Raw genomic sequence first — 16367 nt, 5'->3', positions numbered from 1 at the left:
CTTGGCATCTTTTACCGTGTCCATCAGGGCTCTGGACGTGGCGTCCAGTTTACTGTCCCCCCCGCTGGATCGTCCATCTGCATCGATGATACAGTTGAAGTCTCCGGCCAGAATGACCGGCCTGGACGTAGCCAGCAACAGTGGAAGCTGCTGCAGGACGGCCAACCGTTCCCTCTTACCCACTGGGGCATACACATTAATCAGTCTCAGGACTGCAGATGCTGGAGATCAGAGTTGAGAGTGTAGCGCTGGAAAAGCACAGCAGGTCAGGTAGCATCTGAGGAGCAGGAGAGTCGGCATTTGGGGCATAAGCTCTTCATCAACACTCATTCCTAATGAAGGGCTTATGCCTGAAACATCAGTCCTCCTGCTCCTCAGATGCTGCCTGACCGGCTGTGTCTTTCTAACATCTCCTTAGAGCAAATAGATCCCAAATCAGGCAACATCCTAATAAATCTGCTTTGCAGTCTCTCCAAAGCCTCCTTCCTGTAGTGTAGTGACCAGAACTGCACACAATACTCTAAGTGTGGCCTAATTAGTTTTATACAGCTGACATTTACACTCAGTACCCTGACCAATGAAGACCGTCTGCCTTCTTTACCACCTTATCCACTTTCAGGAAACTATGGACTTGTACCCAAGATCCCTCTGTATATAAATATTCCTAAGGGTCATGTAATTTACTGTAAACGTTCCTCTGGCATTTGACCTCCCAAAATATATAACTTCACACCTGTCCGGATTAAACTCCATCTGCCATTGCTCCACCCAACTTTACAACTGATGCTGATCCTGCTGTATCCTTTAATAACCTTCCTCACTACCCATACCACAACCAAATTCCTCACTATCCATACCACAACCAAATTTTCATTTCGAGGGCAAACTAACTAATCAGACCACGAACACTTTTAACCGAATCATTTATATGTAGGTTACAAACACCAGCGGTCCCAGCATTGATCCTTGCTGAACACCACTGGTCACAGACCTCCAATCAGAATAACACCCCTCCACAACCACCCTCTGCCTTCTGTGACCAAGCCAATTTTGTATCCAATTTACTAACTCACCATGAATTCCATGTGACTTAATCTTCTGGTCCAGCTACAATGAGGGATCTTGTTAAAAGATTTAGTAAAGTTCATGTAGACAACATCCATGCCCTACCCTCATCACTTACCTTTGTCACTTCCTCGAAAACCTCAAACATGTTTTTGAGATGATATCCTCCCCCCCACATGAAGCCATGCTGACTATTCCTAATAAGTCCGTCCTTCTACAATGTGAGTAAATCTTGCCCCAAAGAATCTTCTTTAATAATTTCCCTCCCACTGATGTAAGGTTCGTCAGTCTGTAATTTCCTGGATTATCCCTGTTGCCCTTTTTAAACAAAGGAACTTTATTGATTATGCTGCAGTCTTTTGGGACCTCACCTGTGGTTAAAGAGGACATAAAGCTTTCTGTCAAGGCTCCAGCAATCTCCGCAGTTGCCCCCTTCAGTATCCTGGGGGGCAAATCCCATCGAGCCCTGGGGACTTATCTATCTTAATATTTTTCAAGACACACAACTTCTTAATATTGACGTGGACCAGAATATCAATGTGTCCCTTATTAATTTTACATAATCCATGAATACCACTATGATGTACTCATTAATGGCCTTATCCTCTTCCTCTGGCCCCTTGTATAAATACCTACTTTTGTTCTTGAACACTTTCCCTGGTTCCCTCTTTGTACCTACCATACATAGAAACTGTCAGGATTCTCCTTAATGCTACTTTCCAAGGACATTTCATGATCCCTATTCTCTCTTTTAATTTCTTGTTTAGGTCATTTTTTGCCTCCTTTACCCTCCTCACGGGCCATGCTTGATTTCAGTTTTACAGACCTTAAATATGCTTCTTTTTTATTTTGAACTAAACTTTAAGCACCCCTTGTCACCCAAGGTTCCTGAGTCTTGCCCTCTTTATCTTTCATCCTCACAGGAACATGCTGCTCCTGAACTCTGATCAACTGGTCTCAAAAAGACTCCCACATCTCAATGTGGATTTACCCTCAAACAGCCCCCTCTCCAAATCTAATTTCTCCAGCTCCTGCCTAATTTTATTGTAATTAGTCTTTCTTCTGTTTAGCATTTTCAAAGAGTCATGGAGCTGTACAGCACGAAAACAGACCCCTCGGTCCAACTCATCCAAGCTGACCAGATATCCTAAATTAACCTAGTCCCATTTACCAGCACTTGGCCCAATTCGCTCTAAACCCTTCCTATTCATGTACTCATCCAGATGCCTTTTAAATGCTGTAATTGTACCGTGGGCGGCACGGTGGCCCAGTGGTTAGCACTGCTGCCTCACAGCGCCTGTAGACCCGGGTTCAATTCCCGACTCAGGCGACTGACTGTGTGGAGTTTGCACATTCTCCCCGTGTCTGCGTGGGTTTCCTCCGGGTGCTCCGGTTTCCTCCCACAGTCCAAAGATGTGCGGGTCAGGTGAATTGGCCATGCTAAATTGCCCGTAGTGTTAGGTTAAAGGAGTGGATGTAGGGGTATGGGTGGGTTGCGCTTCGGCGGGTCGGTGTGGACTTGTTGGGCCGAAGGGCCTGTTTCCACACTGTAAGTAATCTAATCTAATCTACCAGCCTCCACCACTTTCTCTGGTAGCTCAGTCCGTACACATACCACCCTCTGCATGAAACAGCTGCCCTCTCACCTTAAACCTATGCCCTCTAGTTTTGGAATCCCACACCCTGGGAAAATGACCGTAGCTATTTACCCGATCTATGACCCTCATGACTTTATAAACCTCTATAAGGTCACCCCTCAGCCTCCGACGCTCCAGGGAAAACAGCCCCAACCTGTTCAGCCTCTCCCTATAGCTCAGATACTCCAACCCTAGCAACATCCTTGTAAATCTTTTCTGAACTTTTCAAGTTTCACAACATCTTTCTGATAGGAAGACCAGAATTGCACACAATATTCCAAAAGTGGCCTAACCAATGTGCTGTACAGCCGCAACATGACCTCCCAACTCCTGTACTCAATACTCTGACCAATAAAGGAAAGCATACCAAAACGCCTTCTTCACTATCCTATCTATCTGTGACTCCACTTTCAAGGAGCTATGAACCTGCACTCCAAGCTCTCTTTGTTCAGCAACACTCCCCAGGACCTTACCATTAAGTGTATAAGTCCTGCTCTGATTTGCTTTCCCGGAATGCAGCACCTCACATTTATCTAAATTGATCTCCATCTGCCACTCCTCAGCCCATTGGCCCGTCTGATCAAGACCCTGTTGTACTCTGAGGTAACTTTCTTCGCTCTCCACTACACCTCCAACTTTGGTGTCATCTGCAATCTTACTAACCATACCTCCTATGTTCACATCCAAATCATTTATATAAATGACAAAAAGCAGTGGACCCAGCACCGATCCTTGCAGCACACTGCTGGTCACAGGCCTCCAGTCCAAAGAATAACCCTCCACCACACTCTCTGTCTCCTACCTTCAAGCTAATTTTGAATCAAATTAGCCAAGTTCCCCTGGATTCCATGTGATCTAACCTTACTAAGCAGAATCTTGAACATCTTGCTAAAGTCCATATAGACAACATCCACTGTTCTGCCTTCATCAATCCCCTTTGTCACTTCTTCAAAAAACTCAAAACACTTACAGCCAAAGACCAGTCTTATCCTTATCCATAACAATTTTAAAACTTACAGAATTATGGTCACTGTTCCCAAAATGCTCACTCACTGAAATTTTGATCACCTGGCTAGGCACATTACTCAATACAAGGCCTCTTCCCTAGTTGAAACATCTACATTGTGTTTCAAGAAACCTTGGATGCATCTAACAAATTCTGCCTCATCTAAGGCCCTGATATTGAGACAACCCCAGGGAATATGGGTGAAATTAAAATTCCCCCCTTACAACAACGCTGTTGCTTTTACATCTTTCCATGATCTGTTCACCCAACTGTTCCTCTATCTCCCAGCAGCTATTGAGAGGCTGGGATTATTATTCCATCAGCGTGATTGTACCTTCCGTATTGGTGAGTTCTACTTACATGGCCTCGCTAGATGAACTATCCAAGATGTCTTTTCTTAGCACAGCTGTGATATTCTCCTTAATCAGTAATGCAACTCTGCTACACCTTTTACATCCCTCTCCATCGTGCCTGAAACATCTAAACCCTGGAACATTGAGCTGCCAATCCTGCCCTTGACTGAATCAAGTTTCTGTAATGGCTGCAATAATGGCCATTGTGATTGTTACCAAGTACAGACAATAAACCAGGAACCAACCACACAATGTCACCCACTACTCTGCAAAATCTGATTTTCCACTCTCACTTTCTATTACTAAAAATCTACAAACCACAAGTATAACTTTTTAAACTCTTATTTCCCTTCAAACACTACTCATTTAGTATCTAGCAGCCAATCCTACATCATTTTCAGAACACTGACATTGTCTGGAGCTCTGCCTTTGGATTCCGCTCTGATAGGCCTTGGTCCAAGCCCGGCTCCTCGAGACCTTATCCGGAAATTCCTGCTGCTGTTCATTCCCAGATTTGCTCAACTCCAGCCTGCTCTGTCCCACTGCCGCTCTGAGACCTCATCACTCATCATTCCCTTCTCACGCCAACGGAGATGAACGATAAGAGCTGGACTTGCCAACATTGCCCACATTCTGAGAATAAATGATGCTGATTTTGAAAACATGCATTTTCTGCTGTCAGAGTCAGAAATCAGCACACATTGTAACATTCAAGGAACATATCCCGCCTCAGGCGACTGTCTGTGTGGAGTTTGCACATTCTCCCTGTGTCTGCGTGGGTTTCCTCCGGGTGCTCCGGTTTCCTCCCACAGTCCAAAGATGTGCAGGTCAGGTGAATTGGCCATGCTAAATTGCCCGTAGTGTTAGGTAAGGGGTAAATGTAGGGGTATGGGTGGGTTGCGCTTCGGTGGGGCGGTGTGGACTTGTTGGGCCGAAGGGCCTGTTTCCACACTGTAAGTAATCTAAATCTAATCTAATATCGTTTCAAGGAGTTGGTTATATTTGGCTGCTCTAATTTACGAGTTACATTCAACACTGCCTAGCAACAGAGGCAAGGGCTTATTGTAGAGGAATCATTGAAGCTTAATACAGCTAAAGCTGAAAAGCAATTAGTGACAGGAGCTGGCTCCACTGGCAAAAACCATGAAGTGTACTTTCGGAGGGTAATGTGAGCTACACTGGGTTTGCAGAGTCTATACTCAGTGAGAAGCAGAGAGCAGTTGGATCATTCTGTGCAGTAAGGGCTCAAGAAGTGGTTTCTTGGCAGTTCAGTGATAGAGTTAAGGCTGCTAAGAAATCTTGTGCTCCTTTGATTGGGTGCTGCACAGAGTGGGGCTTGTATTTTTATGTGAGCCAGATTTGAGTTGAGCAAATAAATGTAGGGCAGGACTGGGCACATTGAAGGAGAAAGTGAGGTCTGCAGATGTTGGAGGTCAGAGTTGAGTGTATGGTGCTGGAAAACACAGCAGGTCAGGCAGCACCTGAGGAACAGGAGAATTGACATTTCAGGCCAGAGCTCTTCACAGTGTTGCTTTTCCCAGCAACACACTCTTGATGATGGGCACACTGAAGCTCACTGTTAAAAGCTGGAGTTCATCAGGAGACAGCAGGAAAATCTTATCTTTAGGACCAAGACGATGAAACAATGAAAAACCCATGGTTAGCCCTGCTGCCTCACAGTGCCAGGGACCCAGGTTCAATTGCAGCCTCGGGCAACTGTCTGTATGGAGTTTGCACGTTCTCCCCGTGTCTGCGTGGGTTTCCTCCGGGTGCTCCAGTTTCCTCCCACAATCCAAAGATGTGCAGGTTAGGGTGAATTGGCCATGCTAAATTTCCCACAGTGTTCAGGGATGTGCAGGCTAGGTGCATTAGTTAGAGGTAAATATAGGGTAAGGGCCATGGGTCTGGGTGAGTTACTCTTCCGAAGGTCGGTGTGGACTTGTTGGGCCAAATTGCCTGTTTCCACATTGTGGGAATTCTATGGATTCTCACAGAGACAGGCAATGAGCTTGCCAACAAACTGGAAGAAAGCATTCCGTGTCTTTCCAAAACGAGGTAAAGGAACTTAGAGGCTATCGGGCACCAGGATGCTCCAATGTATTTGAAGGGATGAAACATAAACAGCAAGGTAAAACCTCGAGCTGACATTTCCACATTTGTGAGATGTTGAGGCTGAGAGGAAGGCTGAAACATTGAGGAGAAATCAAAGTGAATTCCAGAACACTGTGGCACACTTGGTTTGATTCCAGAAAGTAAAAATGAATGAACTCTCTCTCCTGACCTATTTGGGAAAATGCACTGATATCCAAGCTCTCCTACTCCCAGGGAGGTTTACTGGAATAATAGCAGGAATGAGTGGATTGCTGTTTGAGGAAAGCCCAAACTGGCTAGGGCTGTATCTTCTGGAGTTTAGAAGAGTCAGAGGGGATGGAATTAAACCCTAGAAATCCCGAGAGGACTTGACCAGGTGGATATGGAAAGGAGATTTCCTTCTGTGGGAGAAGCAAGAACGAGGCAGCAGAGTTTAAAAATAAAAAGGGTGCCCATTTAAAACAGAGATGAGGAAATGTTTCCTCGTTCAGACATTCTTTGGAATTCCCTTCCTCAAAAGGCAGTGGATGCGGAATCTTTCAATTTTTTTAAGGCAGAGGGAGGGAGATTCTTGATTCCTAAGGGGCTGAAAGAATATTGGGGAAATGCAGGAATGAGGTTAAAATAAGAGCAGCCATGATCTCATTGAATGGGGAAGCAGGGTCAAAATGCTGAGTGGCCTGATATTGCTCCTTGTTTGCATCTTATGGATGCTGAGAAACAGCAACTTAGGTCCCGGATGTGACAGGGATGGACCATGGTCAGATCGAAACAGGAAAGGGACAGACCAGGGTAACATCAGGTGACATGAACCACACTGACACCATGATAGTCTGGAGGAAACAATCAACGCTGGGTCTCTGTCAAACCACCCTGTGGCATTCCTGAAGAAGGGCTAATGCCCGAAACGTCGATTCTCCTGTTCCCTAGATGCTGCCTGACCTGCTGCGCTTTTCCAGCAACACATTTCCATCCCATCAAACACTCCCCAGGTCAGGAACAGTAAATGGTTAGACACAGAATAAAACTCCCTCTACACTGTCCATCAAACTCTCCCAGGACAGGGACACTACAGGGTTAGATTCAGACTAAAACTCACTCAATACTGTCCCCCATCAAACACTCCCAGGACAGGGGCAGCACAGGGTTAGATTCAGAGTAAAGCTCCTTTACACTGTCCCCCATCAAACACTCCCAGGACAGGAGTAGCATGAGGTTAGATTCCCTCATCCACGATAGTCTCATTTCCTTTTGTTGATGATTTTCTCAGTCACATGAGCTGCAATGTCAGCAGAGGCCGCCATGGGTCATTTGACTGGGCTGTTTCACAATACAGTCAGCTGATATGAGTCAGCACAGCGTGAGTTAATACAAGAGCAGGAAGCAAAAGCAGAAATATCAGAGCAAAGGGTCAACGAGACAGGGTAAGCGCTGCGGTGTGTGGGCTGTGGGGGGACAGCGTGGAAGGGAGAGAGGCAGATACAGATGGAGAGAGCAGCTAGAGGCGATACGGGCGGGGAAGGGGAGATCTGCAACGAGGGAGAGCAGTAGTGTATGTTCGGACACAGAGAGAACGAGTGAAATACAGGGAATAGCAGAGAGAGAGAGTTAGATGAAGGGAGGGGAGGCCAAGGATACAGACGGGAAGAGAGTCAGAATAAATGTGTAAATAAGAGGGAGAGAAAATGGAGAAAGGCAGAGGGAGGAGAGCAACAGGGTAAGACACGGCGTAGAGTAGGAATAATTATGGGACTGCAGGCAGGGAGGGAGAGGGAATGTCACGCCTTCCTTTCCACTTCTGAACATCGAATCTTCCACTTAGAGGGACAGAGGAGGGAGCATGGAGAGATAGCACGATAGAGGGAGATGGTTATTAATGGACAGCAGGATATCAGAAGGTGGGATGGGGGTGAGGGAAGGGCCTGACTGTTGCCTTAATCCTATAAGTCTCCACTTCCTGAGAATGTGACTCTCCAACAGAACAAATAACTTCTGCATGTTGCTGGGGAGATGTAGCAAGAGCCAATCCCAAGGGGGTTTGCTGCTCTTTACGGCCAGGCCAGAGGATGTTACTGAGTGGCTGCAGGAGATGCTGAAGGTGCAGGGAGGACAGCCAGAGGGCATGGTTCACGTTGGTATCGATGACCTAATTAAAGGGAGAATGAGATTGTGTAAGCAAAGTACGTACTACAAGGAAGACACACACCTTAAAGTGACATAATCTCAGGATTATTCCTGATGCTGTATACTACGGAGATCAGGAATAGTGGAATAGACTGAATGCATGACTGGAGGGATGATGTAAGGATTTAGATTTGAGGCATTGGGAACAGTTCTAGGGAAAATGGGGCTTGTTCAAAGTGTACTGAAGCAAAGTCTTCCAGGGACTTTGCTGAGATTGTGGGGGAGGGTTTAAAGGGTGGAAGGGTGACAGGGACCTGAGAGATGATGAGTGTAAAGGGAACAGAGCGAAATGAAAACTGTTGAGACCAAAACGTTTTATAGTTTTGAGGGGTCTCCTTCTCTGAGGGTTGAGAGACTTTTTGGAATTCCTTGCCACAGATATCTATAGGGGGCAGAGTCCTTGTGTATATTTAAGGCTGAGAGAAATTCTTGATCAAGGGTTAATGTGTGAAAGTGAGCTATGATTCTATTGATGGAGGAACAGGCTTGGGGGACAGAATGGCCACCTCCTGTTCCTTCTGGTCACATGGTCCTATAGATGGATAGCACTTGGGGCTGAAGATAACAAAAGATGTGGAGAAAAAGCTGACCCAGGCTGTTGGATAATCAGCCAGGATTGTAATGAATGGTGGAGTGGGCTTGAGGGACTGAATAGCCTACTCCTACCCCCTATTTCCTGTGTTGCGGTGAGAGATAGAAAGTAGGAAACGAAACAACAAGGCAAAGGAAACCAGAGCTAACAGAAACTAAGGCTGGAGTAGAAAACGCCTGAAAGAGAAATAGAAAGATACACTATCTGAAAGCAGTGTATTTGCAATAAAGGAGATGAAAGAGAACAGTATCAATGGTTGTAAACTCCCTTCCACCTTCCTCCTCCCTCACCCTCCTCCTGCTCCCCCTCCATGTGTCTTGCCTCCCCCGTGACACCCTCCCCTCCCCTCCCCTCCCCTCCCCTCACTTTCTCTTCCCTCCCTGTTTCTATTTTCCACACTCACTCTGTATGACAGACACTCTTAATCTCTCATTTTTTCTTAGTTGCTGGTTTGAAGATTGAGTTGAGGATGATGTTGGCCTTTGCCTCATTCCTCTGTGTTTCCATGGTGATGGCCAGCCCATTTCCAGATTATGGGCCCCTGTCCCAGAATATGGTGAACTTTATCAACAAACTGAACACAACCTGGCAGGTTGGTGACTGTGACTGAGAGTGGCAGGGTCACAGAATGGGGGGTGGGGGTGGGTGGGGCTCAGATCTAACCATGTTCTTGTTTTTCAGGCTGGTCACAATTTCCAGAATGTACCTTTGAGTTACGTGAAGCAATTGTGTGGAACTTTCCTCAATGGACCCAAACTGCCCTTAAGGTGAGGGGCAACAAATGGACCTGGGGGAGGGGACAGTCTCCAGGGGCAGGGACATGGAAACAGAATAGGGTTAGTATGGGATCACAGTTGGGTTCAGTATGCAGCCAGGACAGGGGTCAGAGTTGGGTTTTTTTTTGAGGATGAGAATTTCCTTGTTTATTCTTCCACCTTGCTCTGGAGCTGGGCAGTGAATCCATCCCACGGAAAACCAAGGTCAGACCAATAGGTCCTGAGGTGCCTGGTGTGACATCCATGTCAAATACCAATCCCACCAACCATTCAGCTACCCTGTCCAGTGCTATCACAGCCTTCCTGTTTTACAACAGCACCAAATACTCTAGCTGTTGCAAAATTAACTTGTTACACAACTCCAACATTGTCTCCCTGCTCTTGAACTCTGACTCAGCAAATAAAGGTGAGCATTCGCACTAAGCCTTCTGAACCACTTTATCCACCTGTCTCACTACCTTAAAGGGACTGGTTGGCATTTGCACTAAGCCTCTGAGGATACGAAAAGCTCAATAATAGCCATATGTACAAAGGAGAGAGAAACTTGGGGATAATATGTATAAATGGGGTCTGATGGCGAGTTTTGAGAAGATTTGTAGCTCAGGTTGAGATTCTGGATGTAGGTTTGCTCACTGAGCTGAAAGGCTCATCTTTAGACGTTTCGTCACCATACTAGGTAACCTCTTCAGTGAATTCGAAGGCTCACTGAAAATGTTACCTAGTACAGTAACAAAACGTCTAAAAATGTACCTTCCAGCTCAGCGAGCAAACCTACATCCACAAATGGATGTCTTTCTGATTGATTGATTGGCTGGCTGTGAAGATTGGAGTCTCTCAAGGGTCTGTGCTGGGACCTCCATTATTTACAATTTACAATGACTTTGAAGGGGAGTTTTTTCACAAATGAGACCAAGACAAGTTGGAAAGGATGTTGTGAGGAAGACATAGGTTGAATGAGTGAACAAAACTGAAATGGAGGATAATGTGGGAAAATGTGAAGTTCTTGTCTTTGGCAGGAAGAATGAAAATGTGGAATATTAGCAAAATGGAGAACAACTGCAGTATTTCATGGTGGAAGCAGGAGGGATTTAGGTTTTCAGGTGCATGACCCATAGAAAAGATCGTATTCAGGTTCAATGCAAAATTCAAGAAAGCTAATGGCATGCAGCCCTTTATTGCAAGAAGAATTAAACATAAAAACAGATATTATGCACTAGCTGTACAGATCACATCTTGAGTATTGTGTACAGTTTGTTTTCTTGTTTAATAAAGGATGTAAATGCATTGGAGACAGTTCCAAGAGGTTTACTGGATTGATAACTGAAATAAGTGAGGAAAGGTTGGACAGACTGGGCTTGTTTCCACCAGAGAGGAGGAGAGTGATGGGTGTCTAGACTGAAGTGTATATGATCCTGAATGATCTTGACAAGGTGGAAGTGGGAAGGATGTTTCCAGTTGTGGGTCAGTGTAGAACTCGGGAACTGTTTTAGGTGGCCCTTTCAGACAAAGATGAGGAAAATCTTTTTCTCTCTCAGAAGGTTATTCAACTTTTGGAATACTTGGCCGTGGAAGCTAGGTGATTGAATATTTTTAAGTTGGACAGATCCTTATTAGGAAAAGATGGAGTTATCAGGACAAATGAGAATCTGGAATTCGAAACACAAACAGATCCTCTGTGATTTAATTGAATGACAGAACAGGCTCAAGGGGTAAAATGGTGCTTTTTTGTCTGTTTGTATTTTTGTATGTGCTGGGTTTTGTATGTAAACACCCCATTTCAGAGGAAGTTGCAGAGTTGGGTCTTTCATAAGTCAAAGAAAATAAAATTAAAACCTGGAACAGTCCCACAACCCACACTGCTTCGACAAACCTTATGGATTCCGTGTCAATTGGATCTTTGAATCCGAATGATCATTCCTTTGGATAAGGCTGTCATGGGAGATGGAATCAAGGCAGATACAAATCTGCCATGATCTCATTGAGCAGTGCTGAACAGGCTAGAGATCACATTTCAAATGGATCACTTCACTTTCTGTTATTTTTCTCTCATTCTGACAAGTGTGCATGAAATGTTTTGCAACACAGCACAAGATAGACATTGCTTAATCAATTTTCACTTCTGTGACAGATCTCAGAAGTTCACTGCTTTGAACCTACCAGTAAACTTTGACTCTCGGGAACAGTGGCCAAACTGTCCTACCATCAAGGAGATCCGTGACCAGGGATCATGTGGATCATGCTGGGTAAGGAAAGCGTTATGTAGATAGCTGTCCCATTTCCCTTTATGCAATTTATCCAGTCATGATCTCCCTAAAGATCAATTTTATTTTATTCCTCATGGGATGTGGGTGTCACTGGCTCAGCCCAGCATTTATTTTCTGTCCCTGGTTGTCCCTTGAGAAGGTGGGGCTGAGCTGCTGTGTTCAACTGCTGTAAGTAGACCCACAATATGGTGAGTGAGTAAGGACTAGGATTTTGATTCAGTAACACTGAAATAATAATGACACATTTCTAAGACAGATAATGACTAATAACTGTTAGGGAGAAAGGAATCACTACACTGCCTGCTGAGAGAAAAAAAATCACTGGTCAAAACTTTATAGTTACAGCTTTCACTGTAATAAATTAACAAAAGCCGTAATTCAAAGCATTAATAAATGAAGGATATTTCAAATGTGAATTTCATTTCAATTAGCTAATACATCAATGTTATACCTCCCATAGTTAAATCCCTCTTTATTCTTACACATGTGGGTTCTTGCAATCGCAGTCTTTCCAACACAGTCTTCATTTTGTAGGGTCTTTCACTCCTAATTCAACTGACTTGGCTTTTCATTGCACATCCAGCAAACCTATTCCATCCAAAGTGTTCAGACACAGTTACCACTATAATTCACTTGTTAATGAACACACTCTTGAAGCACAAGCATGATGGCACAGAATCCCCAGGGACCTCCATTAAACTGTCCAGCCAACAGCAGCACTGGGTATTGCCCAATACAAAACCCCTTGTAAAACAGTCGTTGTCAGACACTTGTGTGGTTTAAATGTTAATTGCCACCTTTCAGCCTAATCCTGGATATTGTGCAGGTTTTGCTGCATTTAGACATGAACTGCTTCAGTATTCGAGGAATTACAAATGGCATTGGCTAGTGTGCAATCCCTACTTCTGACATTATGGTGATCGGAAGGTCATTGATGAAGCAGCTGAAGATGGTTGGGCCAAGGACCTCGAGGAAGTCCTGGAGCTGAGATGACTGACCTTTAACATCAAAATTTCTCTCTGTCCGATATGATTCCAACCAGTGCAATCTTACCCCAATTTGCAGTGATTCCAGTTTTGTTCAGACTCTTTGCCACGCTCAATTAAAATGTAGCCTTGATGGCAAGGACTATCACTCTGGAATTCAGCCCTTCTGTCCATGTTTGACCCAAGGCTGTAATGAGGTCAGGAGCTGAATGGCCCTGGGGGAACCCAAACTGGGCGTCACTGAGCAGGTTATTGCTGAGCAGGTGCTGCTTGATAGCGCTGTTACTGACACCGTCTGTACTGAGGATGGAGAGTAGACTGATGGGGTGGGAATTGGCCAGATCAGATTTGTCCTGCTTGCTTGATTTGATTTTAGTATTGTCATATGTACTAAGACAATGAACAGTATTGTTTGCATGATCACCAGACAAATCATACCTTACATAGTGGGCGGCACGGTGGCCCAGTGGTTAGCACTGCTGCCTCACAGCGCCAGAGACTCTGGTTCAATTCCCGACTCAGGCGACTGACTGTGTGGAGTTTGCACGTTCTCCCCGTGTCTGTGTGGGTTTCCTCCGGGAGCTCCGGTTTCCTCCCACAGTCCAAGAATGTGCAGGTCAGGTGAATTGGCCATGCTAAATTCCCCGTAGTGTTAGGTAAGGGGTAAATGTAGGAGAATGGGTGGGTTGTGCTTCGGTAGGTCGGTGTGGACTTGTTGGGCCGAAGGGCCTGTTTCCACACTAAGTAATCTAATCTAATAAATATATTAGAGTAATAGAACAAAATGCAGAATATAGTGTTACACCTACAGAGAGTGCAGAGAAAGATCAGCTGTCATATGCGAGAGGTCTGTTCCAAAGTCTGAAAACAGTCTCCTTGAATCTGTTGGTACGTGTTTTCAAAAGTTTGTATCTTCTGATGGAAGAGAGTATGAGGCTAAGCAATTTTGGCAAGTCCGTAAAGACTCTTCCCAATTTTTATAGCAGTACCATAGAAAGCAGCCTATCACAGCGGGGTATAGCAATGACTGTTCCCAAGACCACCAGAAACTGCAGAGAGGCATGAACACAACCCAGTACATCAGGCAAAGCAACCTTCCACACATTAACTTTAACTGAGTGTGGCAAAGAGTCTGAACAAAACTGGTATGAGAGGGTGGGTCTTTGACTATGTTGGTTGCTTTCCTAGGGCAGCAGGAAGTATATGGAGTTAATGTGTGGAAGGTTGCTTTGCCTGATGTACTGGGTTGTGTTCATGACTCTCTGCAGTTTCTGGTGGTCTTGGGAATGGTCATTGCTATACCACGCTGTGATAGGCTGCTTTCTATGATACTGCTATAAAAATTGGGAAGTCTTTACAGACTTGCCAAAATTGCTTAGCCTCCTGAGGAAGTCATGGTGATGGAGTGCTTCCTTGAGTGTAGCTGATGTGGATGGACCAGGATAGGTTGGTGATATTTACTCTTAGGCATTGAAGCTCTCGAACACCCACCTCAGCATCATTTTTATGTACAGGACATACCTCGGCAATTTTCCACATTGTCGGATAACTGCCAGTGCCAATGTTGCAGCTGTACTGGAACAGCTTGGCTAAAGGGATGCCAAATTCTGGAGCACAGGTCTTCAGTATTATTGGAATATTATCAAGGCCCATAGTCTTTGTAATAGCCAGTGCCTTCCACTATGTTGTGATATCGTGTGGAGTGAATTGAATTGGCTGAAGACTGGTATCTGTGATGCTGGGGGTCATGGAGGTGATCGAGCTGAATGATGAATTTGACACTTCTGGCTGAAGAACACCATGTGCTTCAACCTCCTCTTTTCTATTACTGCGTTGGGCTCTTCCATCATTGAAGTTGGGGATATTCGTGGAGCTGCCCCCACCTCCTTGGAGTAGTTTAATTGTCCACCACCATTCACAACTTGATGTGGCAGGATTGCAGAGCTTATTTGGATCATTGTGGGATTGCTTTGCTCTGTCTATCACTTGTCTGTTTTGAGGAAGAATTTTTGTGAGTTGAGAGTCTTTTGATCTTTGTCACAGAGCTGTGGGAGTAGAGTCCTGTTTATATTTAATGCTGAGATACATAGATTCGTGATCAATTGAGGAGTCAAGGATTTGGGGGTTAGGGAAAGGGTAGGAAAATGGATGTTCGGAATGTCAGACCAGTCATGAACCTAATTGAATGGCAGAGCACACAAGATCTACTCCTGTTCCTACTTCCTGTGGTTATCCAAATACTGTCCTGTAATACTGCCAAATCCTCTTGCTTTGTAAGCTGACATTTGCCGGTAGAAACTCTCCCCACCCACCCACTCCCTCAAATTAGTTGAAATCTCACACTCACTCACTCACTCACTCACTCACTCACTCACTCACGTTATGCAATGCACTATAACCACATTCCTATTTCCTGTCCCACGTGAAGGCACTGTACAAGGGTACTGTAGTCAGTTTGTTCCACACTATCCTGCTGTAAGAACCTTTGTAACTGCTGGACAATTACAGGGACAGAGGCTCCTCAAGCATTTCCCCCTGGGTTCCCATTCTTACCTCAACTCGTCTCCCTGATCACAGACTAAAATTAAATTTGACTGAGTTAGTCTGAAGGGTTTGATTGCCTCCTGGAGTAAACCGTACATACAATGTGATGCAGTGGTTCAGTTCCCACTCCAGGGTTTAGAAGTACCAGAGTTCATGGTAATCAGCAGGACGTTTCTTGAACCTAATTGACCTGAAGCCATAAGACTTCATGGGGGTCCAGAGTCTATTTTGAGGACTCCCAGGGAACTCCCTCCTGACTATACCACTGCCGCCACTACTGGGTCTGTCCTGCACATGTTCTTGTTCAGTTATTTCATCAACAATGTCACCTTGGGAAGGGGTACTCTGAGTCAGAACCCCAGCCTTGCAGCTGACTCCCTCCATGTGACACTCCTCCTGCCCACATTCACTTGTAGCTTGGGTTTTTTTTCTGACCTTGGGTCTCTGGTTGAGTTGCTGGAAGCTATGGCTGCTGTTGCTGGTACTGCCCATAATGGACAGCTTCTGGCAACTTCCACCTAGGGCCTTCATCCCAGTTGGCCATCTAATTGCCTGATTCAGAGCTTCCAAAAGGAGGTAATGCAAAGCTCTTTATCAGCATGTGAAGCCCCATCTCCTGAATTAAATAACTTCAAGAAATAACATTAAAATCCATGTGTTGCTGGATCCAGAGGAAATGAGGAGGTGCGGCCCAGTGGTGGTTTTGCAAGACTATTAATCCAGAGAATGGATTAGTGGTGCTGGAAGAGCACAGCAATTCAGGCAGCATCCGAGGACAGGCAAAATCGACGTTTCGGGCAAAAGCCCTTCAGCAGGAATAAAGGCAGAGAGCCTGAAGTGTAGAGAGATAAGCTAGAGGAGGGTGGGGG

At 45.2% G+C, this 16367-nt stretch overlaps 1 protein-coding gene across 2 annotated transcripts in view; it reads left to right on the top strand.

Moving 5' to 3' along the window:
• The first annotated feature begins 7484 nt into the window (after positions 1–7484).
• The window catches only part of LOC122552528 (cathepsin B-like), a 24073-nt gene continuing 15190 nt past the window's right edge, over positions 7485–16367 (top strand). The window contains exons 1-4 of one of the 2 annotated variants that reach the window (XM_043695208.1): positions 7485–7576; positions 9372–9520; positions 9610–9695; positions 11833–11947. In XM_043695208.1, coding sequence (XP_043551143.1) covers positions 9398–9520; positions 9610–9695; positions 11833–11947 — 324 coding nt within the window. In that variant the 5' untranslated portion in view covers positions 7485–7576; positions 9372–9397. Of the gene's footprint in view, positions 7577–8133; positions 8333–9371; positions 9521–9609; positions 9696–11832; positions 11948–16367 lie in introns of those variants that run through there. The other variant, XM_043695207.1, reaches the window with a different exon arrangement.

Source organism: Chiloscyllium plagiosum, chromosome 9 (assembly GCF_004010195.1).
Source record: "Chiloscyllium plagiosum isolate BGI_BamShark_2017 chromosome 9, ASM401019v2, whole genome shotgun sequence".
Lineage (NCBI taxonomy): Eukaryota > Metazoa > Chordata > Chondrichthyes > Orectolobiformes > Hemiscylliidae > Chiloscyllium > Chiloscyllium plagiosum.
Note: the sequence above shows the minus strand (reverse complement) of the source record. Positions and strands in the feature narration are given on the sequence as shown.